Source organism: Budorcas taxicolor, chromosome 19 (genome assembly GCF_023091745.1).
Source record: "Budorcas taxicolor isolate Tak-1 chromosome 19, Takin1.1, whole genome shotgun sequence".
NCBI classification, from domain to species: domain Eukaryota; kingdom Metazoa; phylum Chordata; class Mammalia; order Artiodactyla; family Bovidae; genus Budorcas; species Budorcas taxicolor.
Window position 1 is genome coordinate 61,562,060 of NC_068928.1, and position 19,031 is coordinate 61,581,090.

A 19,031-nucleotide genomic window follows, 5' to 3' on the forward strand; every position below is an offset into this window, starting at 1 on the left:
ACAGAGGCCGCAAGTGGCAGGCATTCGGGGACAAAGTGATCCCAAGGGCCTGGTGGGGCAAGAAAGTCACAGGAAACCCCGACCTCGCCACTGTGCTTGCTGCCAGCACAGGGCTGGGCTCTAGAAATTACTTATTGTTGCCATAACTTGCCAGCTGAAAATCGGGTTTATGCCTACAAAGCCAATCTCTAAACAATGGTGCAAATAATTCAAGCCTGAAGACATTCTCACCTGCAATAAAAGTTGTGTTTACATGTTCCATTTTATTTTATTCCTAGAAAAATGCTAACCTTTACGGCTGTGCTCTCATTGGGAAATATAATTTGCTCAGCTAAATAAATATGTATATTTTAGGACTTCTGACTACATCACACTTTAAAGTCTTTACCATGAATTTTAAAACTTGCCTTGCCCCTGGAAACAGCCTTTGAAAGGCTGCCGTGTGCCTCAGGCAAGCGGCCAGCCGGCCAGCTCAGAGCTCACAGCTCACACAGGCTGTCTTTAAACTCTAATGATCTCACAGAGAGGAAAACAGGTCAGTCTCAGGAGAGAGAGGAGAACTCCAAAGAGACGCTGGAACTAGAACAAAAACAAGGCTTTGGAGCTGATTTGACGACTTTCAGAAATGCCGCATTATGGTCGCTGTGCGTGGTTTTCACCTGCTCTTCTGATTAGTGGCTTTCCCCTTTGGCTCTTGGCTCCCGGGCTTAACCTAAAGGCAGGTATTTGAAAGTCCATATTCCTGCCCAATGTCCCCCAGCATAGCAGCTATGCTTTATAGATGCCATACAATAAATACAAAGCATGGCTTTGAAAACATTTTTTTGGGTCAAATCCCTTTTTCCAGACTCTCTGGCTTTCAAGTTTTAATTTTCCTGCACACGATTTCTTGGAAAACCAGCAGTTAGAGAATCTGCACCCTAGTGAAGGCATGGCAGCTGAAGGTGAAAACGTTTCAAAGGCCCCAGATTTCTTGGCCAGGAGGAAATAAGAGAAATAAGAATGAGAAGCTGATTTCTCTGTCTTGCCCACCGAGGGTCATGTAGGCAGGCTGACCTGATAACCATTTGGAGGCACTGAACCTAAGAACTAAAGGAAGCAAAAATATTACTTTTGCCTATAAATATTTTTCTCTGACAACTTTTCTCTATTAATATAAACTTTGACTGCTCTCAATTCTCCCTACTTGACTAAGCAAACGTCCTAACGGTGATGTTTTGCTATATCTTAACTGGAAGTTGCATTTACCATTTTAATTTCAATCTAATATTTACTATTTTTCTAGAGAATATAATCAGTGATTAAATGTTTGCAAAGTGCCTCCTTCAACTCATCCTGTTAGGAAGACAGCCTCTTTCCATGGACCCCTTAATTTTAATGTCTATTTAATTAGTAGTTAAATATGTATTCATATTGAATGCTATTGATTTTATTTCGGGAGGATGCACTTGAACTTTTTAGGGGGACGTATTTCTTCATGCTCATTAATAAAACACTAAAAAGAGGCATGAAATAATCTAACCTGAACATGATGAGACAGAAACGTGGATAAACGTCCAAAGGAGAAAGGAAAGGAGATCCAGCTCCTTTGAGCTCCTAGTCAGAGCTGTGATTTCTCCTGTGGCCATAGACGGGTGTGACAGCTGTCCCCAGTGGTTGTGTACAAATGTGAGAGCTGGACCATGATGGAGGCTGAGCGCTGAAGAATAGATGCTTTTGAACTGTGGGTTTGTAGAAGACTCTTGAGATTCCCTTGGATTACAAGGAGATAAAACCAGTCCATCCTAAAGGAAATCAACCCTGAATCTTCATTGGAAGGACTGATGCTGAAGCTCCAATACCTTGGCCACTTGATGCGAAGAGCCAACTCACTGAAAAAAAGACCCTGATGCTGGGAAAGACTGAGATCAGGAGAGGAAGGGACGGCAGGCGATGAGACGGTCAGGTGGCACTTCTAACTCAATGCACGAATTTGAGCAACCTTCGGGAGACAGTGAAGGACAGGGGAGCCTGGTGCGCGGCCGTCCATGGGGTCACAGAGAGTGGAACACGACTGAGCGACTGAACCGACAAACAGCAGCAGAGACGACTAGGGGTCGGCTACTGAGGGATACGAGACACGAAAGTGCTTTTTTCTTGGGGTAAAGCCTGTGAGTATGATTGTTTTTTTAGCCCTAAAATCTTGTTAAGCGTTTCTGCTTGAAAAGTTCAGAGACATGCTCAGAATGGTTTGCCTCTGAGAGACACAGAGGAGACAGGAAGAGAAGGGTCTCAGGAGGTGCCCAGACAAGTCATGGAGGATGCAAGGATTCAGAGATGCTTCCGAAGGTAGACTGCTTGCTTTCTCTGTGTGTGTGTTGCCGTAATTTTTAAAAAATTGATATAAATGCTCTTATTTACAAAACTAAACAGACTCACAGATTTTGAAAACAGACTTAACTTTACCCAAGGGGATAGGCTGTGGGGAGGGATACACCAGGAGTCTGGGATTGAACACATACACACGACTGTATATAAGAGATTATCAACAAGGGCCTACTGGACAGTGCAGGGGATTTTACTCAAAACTGTGGTGACTTATATGGGAGAAGAATCTGGAAAAAAAAAAAAGTATGTATAACTGAGTCACTTTGCTGTACACCCGAAACCAACACGACACTGAAATGAACTACACTCCCATAAAATCTTAATAAAGAAAGTCTTTCTAAGAGGAGCTGTTTCTACCGCTCATGCAGCCCACACCGAGGAGACGCTGGGCCTGGCCTTATTAGCAGTGACCACCTGTGAGCCAGCATGTGAGCGCTGGGTGACCACGCGGCTCGGCTCCAGGCTGGACGCGACTGTGGTGAGCGGCCCTCACCTGCTGGGGCTGGGGCCCTGACCTGCTGGGGCTGGGCGTCCAGAGGGGGAGCAGAGGCGCCAGCTATCAGCATGCCCTGTGCCAGCACTCCCGCGTGCGCGCTCCCGTGTGCGCACCCCTGCACTCTCGTGTCCACTCTCCCGCGTGCACGCTGTGGGGAGAGAGAGGACGCAGCCCAGGTCGGTCTCGAGAGGTCACCTTCAAGGAAGTCTTTCTGGGCACGGAGGCACCGGAGAGGGGATGCAGAGGGAGCAGGAATGGGCGAGGCGGGGCGGGGCGGGGCGGGGCCGGGCCGGGCCGGGCCGGGCCTACCTGGATGGCTGGGGATGCGGAGCCCCACGAGCCTGTGAGAGCCGGGTGCATTCCCGGCCCCGGGTCTCCGAGAACCTGCGAAGTGAAGGGGGCTCCAGGGGTGGGGCGGGGACAGGACGGGCCAGCCTGGGGGCAGCGCCTGCCCAGAGTCAGGGCAGAGACAAGACCCCAGGGACTGCAGCCCACCAGGTTCCTCTGTCCATGGAATTTTCTAGGCAAGATGACTGGAACGGGTTGCTGTTTCCTTCTCCAATGATGTACGTGTGCATGCTAAGTCACTTCAGTCGAGTCCGACTCTTTGCACCCTCATGGACCGTGAGCCCGTCGGGCTTCTCTGTCCATGGAGGTCTCCAGGCAAGAACCCTGGAGTGGGGCCTTCTCCTTCTCCACCAGTGGTGTATATGTAGGACTTATTGAGTAAAGCACTATTCTCCAGGCTGCTCAAGCAGTGAGCCGTTTACTGCTCACTGCCATTCCCGCACATTTTACTGTAAACTGTTTCTTGACATGAGGAAAGTGGGGCAGAGAGCTGAGGTGACTTGTCTGAGGCCCCACAGCTTCCAGACAGTGGAGGCAGGGTTTGGACCCATGCGGTCCTGTCTCCAGAGTCCCTGTCAGGAAGGCCTGCCAGCCTCTGAAATGCAGCACACGCGAGCACGTCAGGGAGGAGTCTTCGAGCCTCAGAAAAACGAAGCAGATGCAACAAGAAGGCGGGACTTCGGGTCACGCTTCCCAGTTCAGCAAAGGTTGGGAAATTGCTCAAAGGAACCCAGAGCCGGCCATTTCCAGTCAGTGTCTTCCAAAAACACAGCAGGCTGCTGTGTCAACGGCTTTCCTTCGTTCACTGACCATAGAAATAAAGCCATCGAACCCAACAGATCCTCAAAACAACCAGTCTCCTCTTGGAAAACAGACTCTCACAAACCAGTCTTGGCCTAAGTGTCTACAGAGCCCAGGCCTGCAAGACAGTGAGGCGTGGTAATTCACCAGTTTCCTTCCTTTGGAACACTCTTACAATTAGCGAAGCATCCCGAAAGTTGCTTCTCGTACCCTCACCTCTATTCTAAAATGACCTTGAATATTCTGATTCCAAGGACACTTGGTGAGTTTAAAAATCACAGCAAGCGACGGAGCCAGCCACCAAGGGACATGTTCCTTAAACATGCACACAAGTGCTGGCTTTGCTGAGCCCCCGGCCAAGGGCAGTCACGGGAGGGCAGACCGTGAGGAGACGCTTCATCCGTTCTGGTAGCTCATGTAGATGTTAAAGGAAAATGCATTTTCCTTTATTTCCATGTGTGTTTTGATACAGTGAGCATGAGGGAAAGGCTGAAGAGTTGGAAGCTTGGGCTCAAGGCCTGATGCTGCCAACAGCTGCATGGAAAGGACCACACCGCCCCTTCCACGGGCTCAGGACTTCAATCTGTGGAGCGGGATGGGGATGAGGGAGGGAGAATGCAGGTAGGGGCCGGTTCTCTCCGAGTCTTGAAGATACTGTTGGTCAATGAGATGTTATGGACTGGGCTGTAGTTGGTATAAAAGGAGGCGGTTTCACAAGAATCCACTATATTTAATACTCTGCTCATTAAGCTTTAGGAATAAATGAACAATGGATTTGAACAGGAAGATGGTGAACTCAAGTGGAAAACCACCATCAGACGACAAGAAATTAGAATAAAAACTCAGACAGAGAAAAGGTAGGATCGGAGCTCAGGATCGATCAGTGTTAGCGAAAAGGCTTTGGGCTGAGGAGGTAAACAGTGGACGTGTCCGTGAGGCCATGATGGGGCTGCAGCAAAGCCGATCCCGTGGAGGAGACCCGCTGTCCCGCCCAGAGGGACTGGAGGGCAAGTGTACACCTCTGAGGTCTCCAATCCAGTGTGTCTTGAGGCTCTGTCACTTGGTCATGTCTGACTCTCTGCGACCCCATGGACTACAACGCCAGGCTCTTCTGTCCCCCACTGTCCTCTAGGAGCTTGCTCAAACTCATGTCCATTGAGTTGGTGATGCCATCCAACCATCTCATCCTCTGTCGCCCCCTTCTCCTCCTGACCCCAATCAGGGTCTTTTCCAATGAGTCAGCTCTTGGCATCAGGTGGCCCAAGTATTGGAGCTTCAGCTTCAGCATCAGGCCTTCCAATGAATATTCAGGGTTGATTCCTTTAGGATGGACTGGTTGGATCTCCTTGCAGTTCCAGGGACTCTCAAGGGTCTTCTCCGACACCGCAGTTCAAAGGCATCAATTCTTTGGCGCTCAGCCACCTTTATGGACCAACTCTCACATGTATACATGACTGCCTCGTGTGTAATCTTAGTCACACGCTGTGTTCGAGGAAGAAGACACGCCTGATGCGGAACGTGAGCCACCTCGTGATGTTCATCGTGATGTCAGTCAGAACTTGTTTCTCGTTCCAACAGGAGCCCAGCCACCTCTGCAGCCTTCCCCTGGGAGACGAGTACTTACACGGTGCTGTTTTATTGACTCTCAAAGGAACAATCAGGTCAGATGCAGACTCTGTATACAAGGATCTGCAGATACTATTTAAAAACAAAGGGAGCTAGGTAGGCCAGCTTGGAAAATAGAGAAGTGAGCAAACATATCGCTCTGAGGAAAACGAGTGTTTGCTAACATTTGAAATAGTTGGCTTTTTGAGCAATAATGGAATATTGTGGACAAAAATGATTCCCTGCAGGGAACTGGCTGTCCAGCTGAGGTCTGGTCTGAGCTCGATGGGAAGACAAGTTTACTGGGAAGCGCTTGAGAAGGACCCAGCTCTCGGGCTGAGGAAACACAGGCCCGCGTCGCTTTTGAACTGGGAATGAATCTGCCCCGAGGAATGGCAAGGATATATGATGGAAAAGAACTGGGGGGAAAAGAAGAAGTAACGCTTGCTTCTGAGAACGCTGCTGCTTTGTTTCATGAACTACTCTATTTGTTTTGGCTGCAACTGAGCTCAAGAATGTTCTCTGCATATTTCACAGTGTAGTTTACAGACATCAAAGGAACACTCTCTCCTTTCATCATTATTTACACATAAAAATAATGCAATTTGTGGTGCGTGTAAGATGTTACTTCTTAAAAACCTCTCGAGTCTAATTTATTAATTGCTTGAGATTTAAAGTTAAACAAGGGTGAGATGCAAATCATATGTTACTCTGAAATATGTTACCACCAAATATTGGTTTATTAATGAGATGTTGAGCAGCCATATGAATATTTATTTAGGTGGTTAGAGGGCCTCATGGAGAATCCTGGAGCAAGTGACAGAAACATGAAAGCAAAAGGCTTTTGCTTCTCTTGAAAAAAATGGGGGCTGTGTCTTTGGTTTTAATTCCTCTCTTTCCTCTGTGCTTCCAACATTAAAGCATTCCTGCGGCCCACTAACCACCCCGACCTCGCTTGCTCCAAATCTCTAGCCTCAGCTGCTGTGACAGCACACGCCTCCTGCGCACAGCCTTGGAAATGACATTTTGGTCTCTTTTGATGGCGTGATGACATCACGTGAATTTTTTTCCTCATTATATGCTTTTGGAAAATTAATTATGAAAACTAGGCTTCTCCTTGTTAATTTGCTGAACTGATATGATTCCCTAGAAAGTCTGTGTAAAGTTAACTCTTTACATGTTCTATTTCTTTAATGCAACAAATCCCCTAGAAATAACACTCTATAAACGTAAAGCAAAATGAGCAAGGTCTGTCTTAAAATTTTCCCATGATTTACAAGGCACATTTAGGAGAATCAGTTATGATAGTACGACTGCTTATTATTCACCACTTCACTTTTTTTCCTAAGAAAGTATAACTGTTGAAGAATATATGTATATATAGATACATATGCATTGCATTGGCCAGAAAGTTTGTTCTGGTTTCTACATAGCATCTTACAGAAAATTCCAAACGAGCTTTCTGGCCAGCCCAACATATGCATTCTTTTTCTTTGAAAAGTACACACACACACATACCAATACCATATACACATAAATGTAAAAGCCATTTCCACTTTTCACTGGATATCTGTATCCCAACCTGCAAAGGTCAGTGTAGGATCATGGGAAACACAGTCACAAGCGTGTATGAGTTATGCCCCCGTCCAGGTGGCCTGTGCTGGAGGCCACCTGCCCCCTTCTCGCATTTTTGAGGCCCATCCAGGCAATTCTAAATGTGCACAGTGTGCGGCATTCTTTCCCGACTGCATGCTGGCAATCGTGCCTCACTTTCACAGGCAGATCTACTTCTTTCTTTAATCGATGCCTTCAAACTGTGCTGCCAGAGAAGACACTGGAGAGTCCCTGGACTGCAAGATCCAACCAGTCCATCCTAAAGGAAACCAACCCCGAATATTCACCGGAAGGACTGATGCTGAAGCTGAAGCTCCAACACTTTGGCCACCTGATGTGAAGAGCTGACTCACTTATAGACCCTGATGCTGGGAAAGACTGGAGGCAAAAGGAGGAGGGGGCGGCAGTGGGTGAGATGGCTGGACGGCATCACCTACTCAATGCACACTCTGGGGGACAGTGGAGGACGGGCGAGCCTGGTGTGCTGCAGTCCATGAAGTCATGGGGCATAGGACACTTAGCCACTGAACAACAGCAAAATACCCCATTGCTTTCATTTAGTCTCACTTATTTCTCCATATCTTTCTGCTCAAATAAGGCTACAAAGACACAGGAGCTTTGCAAGTGTATCCATGGGATACTCCTGTGAGTGGCACCAAAGGCTCCAGTCGTGTGCGTCAGACGTGGCAGCAGCTTCCGTCACACCGACTCCAGAGGCGGCACTGATCTGAACTTCCAGTGACGACGCATCACTGGGTGCTTTTCCAGGGTCAGCATCCATGCCCATCGGGTGGCAGCCAGGCCCCTCGCAGCTGATTCACAGTTTAAATCAGGGGTGAGAGTCGGACGCTCCTCACACGTTTACTGGACGCTGCTCCTCGTCTGTGAGCCTGCGCCATAGCTTGCGCTTCTGCTCCTCCGGCGGGGAGCCTGCTCCTGGTGGTCCCAGAGCTCTCCTTGTGAGGCAGGGAGACCAGTGATCCCGGGCTGCTCTGGCAGAGCTCCTCCTGCCGGGCGGAGCTGAGAGCCTTCTGGCAGGGACAGCAGCTGAGGGAGGCTGTCTTACACCATCGCGAGCGGAGAAGGGCTCTGAGTAGGGTCCTATCGGAGGAGTAAGGAATGCCTTCGAGGACTCCAGTGACACGCTTGAGATCAATGGGGATGAAGGCAAGAGGACAAAGACGAACCCGAAGTGTCCAAGAGGAAACAGCACGGCTGCGGGGTGACCCCGCTGGGCGGGAAGGAGGAGCCGGCTTGGAGATGCTCACTCGAGGCTGCAGTCACTGAGCGGGTTGCGGCGGTGCGTCTCCGGCAGAAGATGGGAGCCGTGGGGCCCGACCAGGATCAGGCGAGGCTTCCGGTGAGCATCGACAGAAGTGACGGCCGGAGTCACAGGGGAGACGCGCTCACCGCGCCGGGAGAGGGTCCGCAAAGCCCAGCCCCGACCGGAGGATGCCCACGCGGGGGGTGCGAGCGCTGCAGAGGAGGCCCGCCAACCAGGAGCGGCGTGAGCTCCCCGACCCCGGCGGGCAGACTGCGGCCCGTGGGCTACGTCCGCACCCAGCCTGTTCTCCTAAATAAAGTTTTATTGGAATACAGCCTCGCCCACTTGTTGACAAACCGTCTGAGGCTTGCACAGCACAGCACCAGGAGCCGGGTCACCGGGACGGAGACTGTGTGACCCCAGAACATCGACTCTCCAGCCCTTTTCAGGGAAGGCTCTCCAAGCGCTGCTCCAGGGGGAAAGTTGTGGGTCAATATGGTCAATGGAGCTGGGGGGGCGGTGCACCAGCGGTGGGAAAACACCACTGGTTCAGACCTCAACAGCTACATCACGCTGGGACTAGAAAAGGGGCCTGGGGGACGCGCGGGAGAGCTGACTCAGTGCCTCAGGGAAAGCAGAGCAGGAGGGTGTCCGGCAGCTCCAAAGCGAATCACGGATGGTGGAGAGCGGTCCATCCACTGTCTGTCCTTCCAGCCCCGTCTTGGGGAGGTGGCATGTCCTTGCAACCATGGGGACTGGAGCTGGAAGGCCATGTTATAAAACACAGCAATCATTCAGTCACTTTAGCTGTGGCTGCTTAGGTGATGATGAAATCACACATTTCAGGTCATCATACTGAGTTTGAAACAGCTTCGGATTAGTTCAGAATTATTAAGGATGAAAATATTTCCAAACAGTTATTTGTTAATTTTTTTATATATGAAAGGAGAAAAGCTGAAGGATGCACCAATATTCCAGCATCTGAGGAAGCAGAGCTGTTCCCAGTTTGGACCGCGCAGTGGTCGCGGGCTCTTCCACGGGGCACAGGTGTCGGCGGAGGACCCCTGCTCCTGCCCGTGTCCGCCCTCCCCCAGGCACTCTCACCTTCACTCACCCGACTCTGCTTGGTTCCCTGTTATAACACACAGACCTGGGTCCAGGGGCTAACAATGCTCTTCATAGTGCTTGAAGGTTTTTCCACCGAACAAATGACCTTCGACTTGTCTTTAAGTAGAGATCTTCCAGAGAACAGAGCTGGAGGAGAGGTGGAGCTGGGATACTCATGGGAAGACGGCTCGCCCCCTCTCTGATCACCCATCGCTGTGTCCCATGCCCGCCACCCAGAGCACCCTTCTCGGGAAAATGGCGCTCCCGCCTGGTGCTACTAGGACTGGGTGGCTGTCTTCCTCTCTGTGTGGGCAAGCCAATCACCTTGGGTGGGATGGAAAATCCATTTCTCTTCTTGGCATTATTAACTCCAGCTCCAGAGGGCACCAAGACAGTGTGCCCTCCACGCCCTTAGGACGAGCACAGAGGAGATGGGAATTAGCTGGTGAGCAGGTTCCAAGCAGGGCTGTCTGATGCCAGGCTCCGGGACTGCTCCCTGTTTCTCAATGTCCTTGAAACCCCGCAATGAGGTCTATAATTTTATTCTCTGGGAAGTGGATTCCTGTGAGTTTTCAGCACAGCAAGAATTGCCCAACCTTATGAAATGCTCTTTCCCCTCCCTCCAGCCCTGCTGGTAACACAGACCAGATTTCTTGATGGCCCCCTGGCAGCGACCTTTCCTCGTAACCTCCAGGCAGTGGCCAAGGCAGAGGAGCATCCCAGCTCTAAAATCTCTTTTCTGTATCTGCGAGTGAAAATTTTACAACACCTCTCTGCGATGTGAAATCTCTGCTTGGACATCTGGCTTCACAGCGAGGCACTTTCAATCCACCAGCTTCAAAGAGAGGACTTGGCCTGGGGGTGCCTGATGCCGGAGGAGAGCTCCCGGTCCTCCTGCAGAACCGCCTCTGCCCACATCCCCCGCCAACCGGTGTGAGTTCAGGGGTGGTGCTGACGGACGCTCAGACAGCCGGCTCTGGTGGGCAGCCTGGGGTTTGGAGAACAGAGATGCTGTGTAAACACGCCGAGGGGGTTTGATTAGAATCTGCCTAGGAGGCAAAACGCAAACCTGCCAGCGCAAATCTGAGCCGTTTTTGAGTATCTGCTACCACAGCACAAAGCATTCACGAGCTTGCTGTCACCAACAAAATAACTTGAGAATGAAGGGATGTGATTCCTTTCCAGAGCCTTGATTTAAGAGGTAACATCGGCTGCTAAAGAATCTGCCTGCGATGCAGGAGACGGGTTCATCCCTGGGTTGGGAAGATGCCCTGGAGAAGAGAACGGCTACCCACGCCAGTATTCCGGCTTGTAGAATTCACAGTCCATGGGGTCACAAAGAGTCGGACACAACTGGGTGACTTTCACTTTTCATCATTAATTTATTCAGTCTATTTCTAGAACTTCCACTGAAACAAACCTGGCAGTAAGCGCTTGTGCTCAAGAAACTTAGTGTCTGCTTGGTGACAGAAGGAAGCAGAATCCAGACATGACCTCCTCTTTGCAATCCCCAAATCCTCTCAGGACCACCAACTGTTCTGGAAGGTGCAAGGGAGTTTCTGCCCGTCTGTTCAGGGGGTTTTGTACGCGTCATGCTGCACGTGGGTCTGGGTGCCGCGCGTTGCCCCCACCCGTAGATAAAGACAAACTCCACGTCACCTCCCTAGACGTGCAGATCCTGGGGTGCAGAACATGTCCCACAGCAAGGTTTTGGATGAGGACTTGGGAACAGCATCAGGGTGCAGTGGGAACTTCACCAGGGGAAGGGACAAATCTGGCATGAGCTTCTCACCCAGACACGTCACAGAAGATGACATTGAAACCTTAAGGGAAAGGACTCTACATGGAGGCCGCATCACCACAGGGAACGCGAAGGTAGAGGGCAGGCTGTCGACAAGGTCGAGACAAGGGCGATGTCTAGACAAGCGGCTCTCAAAGGTTTTGGTCTCTAGTCCCCTTTACACTTCTAAGAAATTAAGAACCCCAAGGAGGTTTTGTGTATGTGGGTTATATCTATAATATTTACTACATCAGAAACTAAAATCGCTGTTGTTCAGTTGCTAAATTGTGTCTGACTCTTTGCAACCCCACGGACTGCAGCACACTAGGCTTCCCTGTCCTTTACCATCTCCCAGAGTTTGCTCAAACCCATGTCCATTGAGTCAATGATGCCATCTAACCGTCTCATCCTCTACTGCCTGTTGCCTCCTCCCCTTCCTGCCCTCAGTCTTTCCCAGCATCAGGGTTTTTTTCCAGCGAGCTGGCTCTTCACGTCAGTTGGCCAAAGTATAGGAGCTTCAGCTTAAGCATCAGTTTTTCCAATGAATGTTCAGGACTGATCTCCTTTAGGATTGACTGGTTTGAGCTCCTTGCTGTCCAAGGGACGCTCAAGTGTCTAGTCCAGCACCAGAGTTCGAAAGCATCAGTTCTTCAGTGCTCAGCCTCCCTTACGGTCTAACTCTCATGTCTGTACATGGCTACCAGGAAAGCCACAGTATACGGACGCCAAATTGGGACAGCTCCATCCCCAGGATGACATGCCGCTGCCCCCACGCCCTTTAAGGCAGTGTGAACTCAAAGAGCAGTCAGCCCAACCAGCCTGCGAGTGCCCTCTGCTCCAGCTCTCCCGCCCCTTCCCCAGGATCCAGAAAATGCAGAGACTCTACCAGCAAGTGTTATACGGAGGGGAGGTTCACTGCGCTTCAGAGACGGTTGATATGGAATGCTTAGCATTTAGGGGGATCCTGGTTAAAAGCAGAATTTATCTGTGTTAATCTATTAAGCTTAATGATAAAGACAGACTTCTTCAGGAATCCCCTAGAAAGAGCAAACCACGGACTTGGGAAAGCTCAACCTTGCCTAGTCTTCTCCATGGCAGTTTTATGTGCCAGGTGAGCAATGTCCAAGTTTTCAGGTGAAAATGAAGATAAGGATACTATGTCCATCTCACAGGTCATTTAAACATAAGGGTTAATCAGCAGACTTTTTAAAAACTTTTTTTAAAGATTTTTTTTTTTTTTGATATGGGTCACTTTTAGTCTTTACTGAATTTGTTACAATATTGCTTCTGTTGTTTTTATGTTTGTTTTTTTTTTTGCTGGAAGGCATGTGGGATCTTAGTTCCCCAGCTAGGGATCGAACCCTCACACCCTGCGTTGGAAGGTGGATTCCTAACCGCTGGATTGCCAGGGACGTCCTGGAAGACATTCTCAAACATGGAAAAACCCGGGGAAGGCAGCACCGTGAGTCTTGAAGGAACCACTTGCCCATGAAGTCCAGCCCATTTGGAACCACATGAAAGTAAGAAGTTCGGGGGTGGGAGTGTGGAAGGCTGATTATAAAGGGCCTAGTGGGAAGTACCGCGTCCTTTAAAGACAGTGTGGGTATGAAGTAAGGTTACGGTTAGAGACAAACTCTGAGTGTCGTCAACCCAGACTGCGTGCACCCCAGGCAGCACCAGAGAGGAGGGTACAGGGAGCACGCGTGTTATTAGGATGAGCTCCGTTTTCAGCCAAAACTCAAATTCTGCCCCAACGTTGACCAGTTTTTCCTGTTTTACCCTAGATTCACCCATCTGCCGAATTTAAGTAAGATCAACTTGAGGTTTTTCTAAGCCTAACATAAACGCAGAATCTAGAGGGTTAGCTCAGCTCACCAGTCCATCTGGTTCTCCTTTTTCCCTGCAATAGTCAGGCACCTGCAGCGACTTCACCTGGCTGCTGAGGTGGTTGGCTACTTCTGGGTGATGAGCTCTGCGGCGACTCCAGGTATTTTTCCCTTTCCCCACTACACTTGGAATTATTCGTGAGCACATGCCATTATCCATTTTTACAAGAACAATAGATTTTCTTAAAACAAAACAGAAGAGGCCATGAACGGTCCTGGGCACTGCAGCCCAGCCCAGCTTCCGGGAGAAGTACGCTGACCAGGGTGCACCGCATGCCGCCTGCTGAGCAGAGCCGTCTGCCCGCCCCTGCACACATTCCTGACGCGAAGACTCGTGCGCGCAAAACCCCCAGGTTCTGGGGCGACTTGTTACACAGCAGCGACGGATCTGTTCAGAGGCTTGACTCTGACGGTGAGGATGAACTGAAGCAGTGAACAGTGATGACTTTTGCTCTCGAGATGGGGTGTACTTCAGCGTAAAGGATGTGCTTGCGTGACCATGTTTCTAGAACTCTCTCTACGCCCCAGGAGTTCCCCTCCATAGCATGTTCCCCTCCTTGTCTCCGAGACAGCAAGGCTCATGCCCACTGCTGTGGGTCTCAGCTGCAGGATTCCCTGACGTCCATCCCTGGACTCCTTCAGGCTAAGGCGTTTTCTTTTCTAGCAAACAATTTTTACTGCCTCGTGTTGTAAAAGTGTTGTTAGAACTAAAGTATGGGGGGAGACACTTGTATGCTGCTGCTGCTGCTGCTAAGTCGCTTCAGTCGTGTCTGACTCTGTGCGACCCCTGAGACGGCAGCCCACCAGGCTCCCCCATCCCTGGGATTCTCCAGGCAAGAACACTGGAGTGGGTTGCCATTTCCTTCTCCAATGCATGAAAGTGAAAAGTGAAAGGGAAGTCGCTCAGTCATGTCCAACTTTTCGAGATCCCATGGACTACAGCCTAGCAGGCTCCTCCATCCATGGGATTTTCCAGGCAAGAGTACTGGAGTGGGGTGCCATTGCCTTCTCCAACACTTGTATACCTGTGGCCAGTTCATGTTGAGGTATGGCAAAAACCATCACAATATTGTAAAGTAATTATTCTCCAATTAAAATAAATCAGTTAACTAAAAAAAGAACTAAAGTATAGAGCTAAGAGAGGAAAATTACCACAAATTCCACCACTAAGAGTATCCACCAGCAAAATGTTGACACATAATTCCAGCCTTTCTTCTCTTTATATATACTTCTGTGGGGGGAGGTGGCAACGATGACCTCTTAGTACTTAATGTTGTGTAAATTGCATTTTCATTGAACACTATCCTGTGACCATCTTCAAGATCCTTAAGTATCCTTCTCCAGCACCGCTTTCCATGCTGCTCAGTTTTCAGCTGATGTGCTAGGGTGGAAAGTGCAGCCCGGAAAGGACATGGGATGCTGGTGCTGTGGCGGCCTTTCCCAGAACCGGAGCTCCATGATAGGCGTGCGAGCGTGAGGAGGAGCATCCTTCGGGCTAAAGCTCCAGGCACATCTTTACCTGCCACGCGGGGCGGACCGGAAACAGCATGCCTCCGGGGTGACTGAATAGTGAGGGGTACTCTGCACTGCTCTCCAGACTGGCAGCCCTGTGAGCAGGTTTTTCGGCCTACTCAACACCTCCGTTTTCCCCTAAAGACTCACTGTGACAAAAGGCCCGTGTACCCACGGGAACCCCCCGATGGCCTGCTTGGCCTGCCGCCAGGTCCACCGCCCACCCCATCCTCCAGCCTGGAAGGTGGGCAGAGGCACACTTCATGGGCAGCACGCACACTGTTCTCACAGCACTGCTGACAACTGGCATTTAAATACATCAATATCTAGCGATACAAATAGTAGGTCCTCGTCAGCTTACTTGAATGTATATGCACACAAATGTGCGTGGTCTCAGGAACCTGTTCGGTGACTGCGTCTCTCTCTGAGTATCTAACTCCATTCGTGTATCTGCGTCTACAAAACAACCCCGACTAGAATGCCAAGGGGAGCAACTGCTGCAAAAGTGCTGCCCGCCTTCAGGCAGCCAGGAAATGAGAGCAAGGGCACCCGAGCTCGCCGACGCACCCGGGCACTGACTCGCTGTCACAGGCAGTGTGGACACGGGGCTTCTGAGCACGGTAAAATCGCTGAGGCTCTCGCGCCAGAAGACACTGAACCTGTCCTCGGTGGTCACGCCACCCCAGAGCCTTGTCTCTTCCATCTGTACGATGGGACAATGGAAATGCCTTCCTCAACAAGACTACTTATAAGACTTAGATGAGACAATGGAACATGGGATGAAAGGAGATGTTTGGCAGAAAGCCTGGTACACAGCACTTGTTGAAGAAATACTAGCTATCATTCTTATTTTTTGGTGACATAGCCTAAGAAAAACAAGCAGGGCAACAAGTGTTAACACATTAACACTGATATAGGTCAGTAAAGAGAAAGCCATGCTCCCTAACCATAGTATAGACGAATGAGTCAAAGCTCAGACACGCCTTATCTCCATTGTAACTTTAACTATTTTCAGGTGTCCAAGTTCTGGTCGTCAAGTATTACAAACACAGGTATATGTATGTGTATGTATGCCAGACCTGCGTGCTGAGTCATGTCTGTCTCGTTGAGACCCTCTGGGCTGTAGCCTGCCAGGCTCCTCTGTCCAGGGGGTTTTCCAGGCAAGAATATTGGAGTGAGTTGCCATTTCCTTCTCCAGGGAATCTTCCCAACCCAGGGATCGGGCCTGCGTCTACCATGTCTCCTGCGTTGCAGGCAGAGTCTTTACCCACCGAGCCATCGGGGAGCCCCGTGCATGTGTGTCAATGTCTGTCTGTCATCACTTAACTTCAGCTTCAGTCTTTATGATTTGACGGTTGGCTGGAAATTAGGGTCAGGTTTTTCCGTTTTAACAGGTAAACGGATTACAACTGCAAAAATAAAACTAGGCATATATGAATTATGTTTCTTTCAAGATTTTTTTAATCTTTAAGAAACAGTACTAGAAATTATGTTGTTATGGAGTAAATTGATGTTTTCCATTTTTCATATGTCGGGATCCAATTATTTATTTAAAATTTAGCAATTACCTACAATGCAGTATTTGGATTTCAAGTGGAAAAGAAATTCACTTAAAATGAAATCTTTATATAGAAAAAGAGTTGAAAGAAAGTAGTCAACTTAGTTCATACAAAGCAAAAGAGTTCTACAGACCAATGTGGGCTTTTTCCTGCATTTAGAAATGAAAATTCAAACATTAAAAATAAAAATTATCAGAATATGAAAAAAGAAACATCTTTTTGTGTCTCATCACATGTAGGGGGGAAAGAAACACTCACAGATGGAAAAATACAGGGAAAATCTCATGAAGGAGGAAATAGGTCCTCACCCCTGGTCAGGAGGCAGGGTGTACTGGCCTGGAAGGTTTTGTCCACATCTTAAAGTTTTTCCTTCTACTCGCTGCTGTCCAGCGTAAAGGGTAGACATGCAAAAGCAAGCGACGCGGACACTGACTTTCCCCCGAATCACGAGGATGGCCAACCAACAGGCTAGAAGAGAGAAAGACGGAGGGACTGGGCAGAAGAGGCGAGGCGAAGCCCAAACGCTCAAACAGGCCAGAAGAGAGAAAGACGGAGGGACTGGGCAGAAGAGGCGAGGCGAAGCCCAAACGCTGCTTTCCCTTTCCTGTGCTTTGTACTGATACGATTACCCTACACGTGCTCAGCACTGTTGCAACAAAATCAAATGGCCGAAAAATAATCTTTTGCCGGGAATTCTTTAATACACGCTTTGTTCTCTCTAACTGTTACTTATAAAGGCTTCAGACGCTCATCCTCACATTAAAGCCCGAATGAGGCAGACGCTTCATCCATGTTCCCCGCGGTGAAGTCAGGACGGGCCCAGGGGCTCACCTGGCCGGCGGAGGCGGGGCCGCCAGAGCGGGTGTCGGCGCCTCAGACCCCTGCAGCGTCGGGGGACGTGGTGCACACGGCAGGTAAACGGGAGCTGCCTGTGCGTTTACCTGCCAGCGGTGCCAACTAGCTTGCTCTGGCCAGAGGCGGCTCCACCGGGCCTGGGTGGGGCATGGGGCGGCTGTGAGCCTGCCTCACGGGGCACGTGGCCTCGCAGGGCCGGCCGCATCAGAGCCCAGCGCACGCGAGGCCAGGGGGCGCGCCGGACACTGGTGCCTGTGGCCGCCTCGCCTGCCGGCAGCCACGCGAAAGCGCCTTACCTGGACGGCTCGCTCGTTCTCTCTGATCAGCTGCTGCTTCTCGTCTTCAAACTTGCGCGCGATGTCCTGGAGCCGCCGCTCGGCCGCGAGCTGCTGCCGGCTGCTGTCCTCCCGCAGCGAGGAGACGGTGCCCTGCAGCTCGGCGATCACCTGCAACGGGAGCGCGCGCTGCGGCTCGAGCCTCGGACACGGCCCGCCTCGTGCACCCAGCCTCCCGGGCGCGCTCGCAGCTAGCGCCCCGCGCACCAGGGCATGAGACTCCACCCGGGAAAGCTGTGAATGGTGAGCAACTGCTGAACCAAACACGCTTGGAAGCCGTTCCCACTATAACATTCCACAGTATTTACTCATCAGGAGAAAGAACATCTGTGATCCCGAAAATATGAAATGTGTCAGGATTTATTTTACTGAAAAACATTCTTGCTGGAGTGGGAAAAAAAAAAAAAGCTATTCTGCCTTTCACAGTACTCTGAACTCTAATGACCAAAAAATCATCAAAGGGTCCTTCCTTCATAGCCACCTACTTCCACACAGCAGTTTCTGAGTGTGTGCTCACGCTCGCGTACTGTGCTAAGCACCTCCGTTCCCGTGTCAGTTACTACTGTGCGGCCAGCACTGTCATCGTCTTCCACGGAGGGAGAAACAGAGGCAGAGAGAGCCCAGCGGCGAGCAGGAGACAGGCAGAGTCCCGACCGCCCCCCGGGGGGGCTGCTGTGCTAGGCGCCTCCTCTCGGCAGCTCCTGCCCTCTCTTCCTTTTAAACAGGTTTTGGGATTGAAGAGGAGTTTATCCTGGTAGCGCCCCCAACAGGTTGCTTTCTTCCTGACTCACACAGAGGCTGTGGCTTCTCTGCATTCGAGGACTGGCTCTCTTGCGTCACTGGGTCCGCCTCCGTGGCCTCAGATAACCGGGCGAGGGCCCTTTCTCTTTAATAGGTTTACTGGAAGCGTTATTCTTCTTTGGGTTTGGATGTCTCCATTTCCTTTAAAATTCAACAGCAATCCAACAAACTTCCTTTCAGAAGCAGGAAACAGTTCTCCCTTCTAATAAAAGAAGAAACAACTTTCATCCTGGGTTAGGTCCTTATACTTTTGGGTCTGCTGGAGAAGGGCTGGTTGGTGAGAAACACTGGACCACTTAGTTCTGTGTTTTCTTTGAAGCTGTTTTTCAACTGTGTTTTAACAGCAAAACTAGAGCATGGTGTCGCGAGGCAGTGAACAGAAACTGTCTGGAGTCTTCCAGAAGCCAAGCCCTGTAGAAACATTAGCTGTTACGACTGACATCGACTTCCCAGGTGGCGCTAGTGGTAAAGATCCCGCCTGCCAAAGCGGGAGACACAAGAGATGCGGGTTCAGTCCCCAGGTTGGGAAGATCCCCTGGAGAAGAGCATGGCAATCCACTCCAGTATTCTTGCCTGGACAGAGAAGCCTGGTGGGCTACAATCCATAGGGTTGAAGGGTTGGACACGACTGAATGAGCACACACAGACAAAAATAGAACATTTACCCCCAAAAGGACCATTTACGCTTTGAGAAGTGCACA

At 50.2% G+C, this 19,031-nt stretch overlaps 1 protein-coding gene across 1 annotated transcript in view; it reads right to left on the reverse strand.

Moving 5' to 3' along the window:
• Positions 1 to 19,031, reverse strand: part of CEP112 (centrosomal protein 112) — a 320,978-nt gene that overhangs the window by 43,550 nt on the left and 258,397 nt on the right. Inside the window, exon 23 of the mRNA XM_052658249.1 lies at positions 17,491 to 17,640. Within this exon, the coding sequence (XP_052514209.1) occupies positions 17,491 to 17,640 (150 nt within the window). The remainder of the gene's footprint in view (positions 1 to 17,490; positions 17,641 to 19,031) is intronic.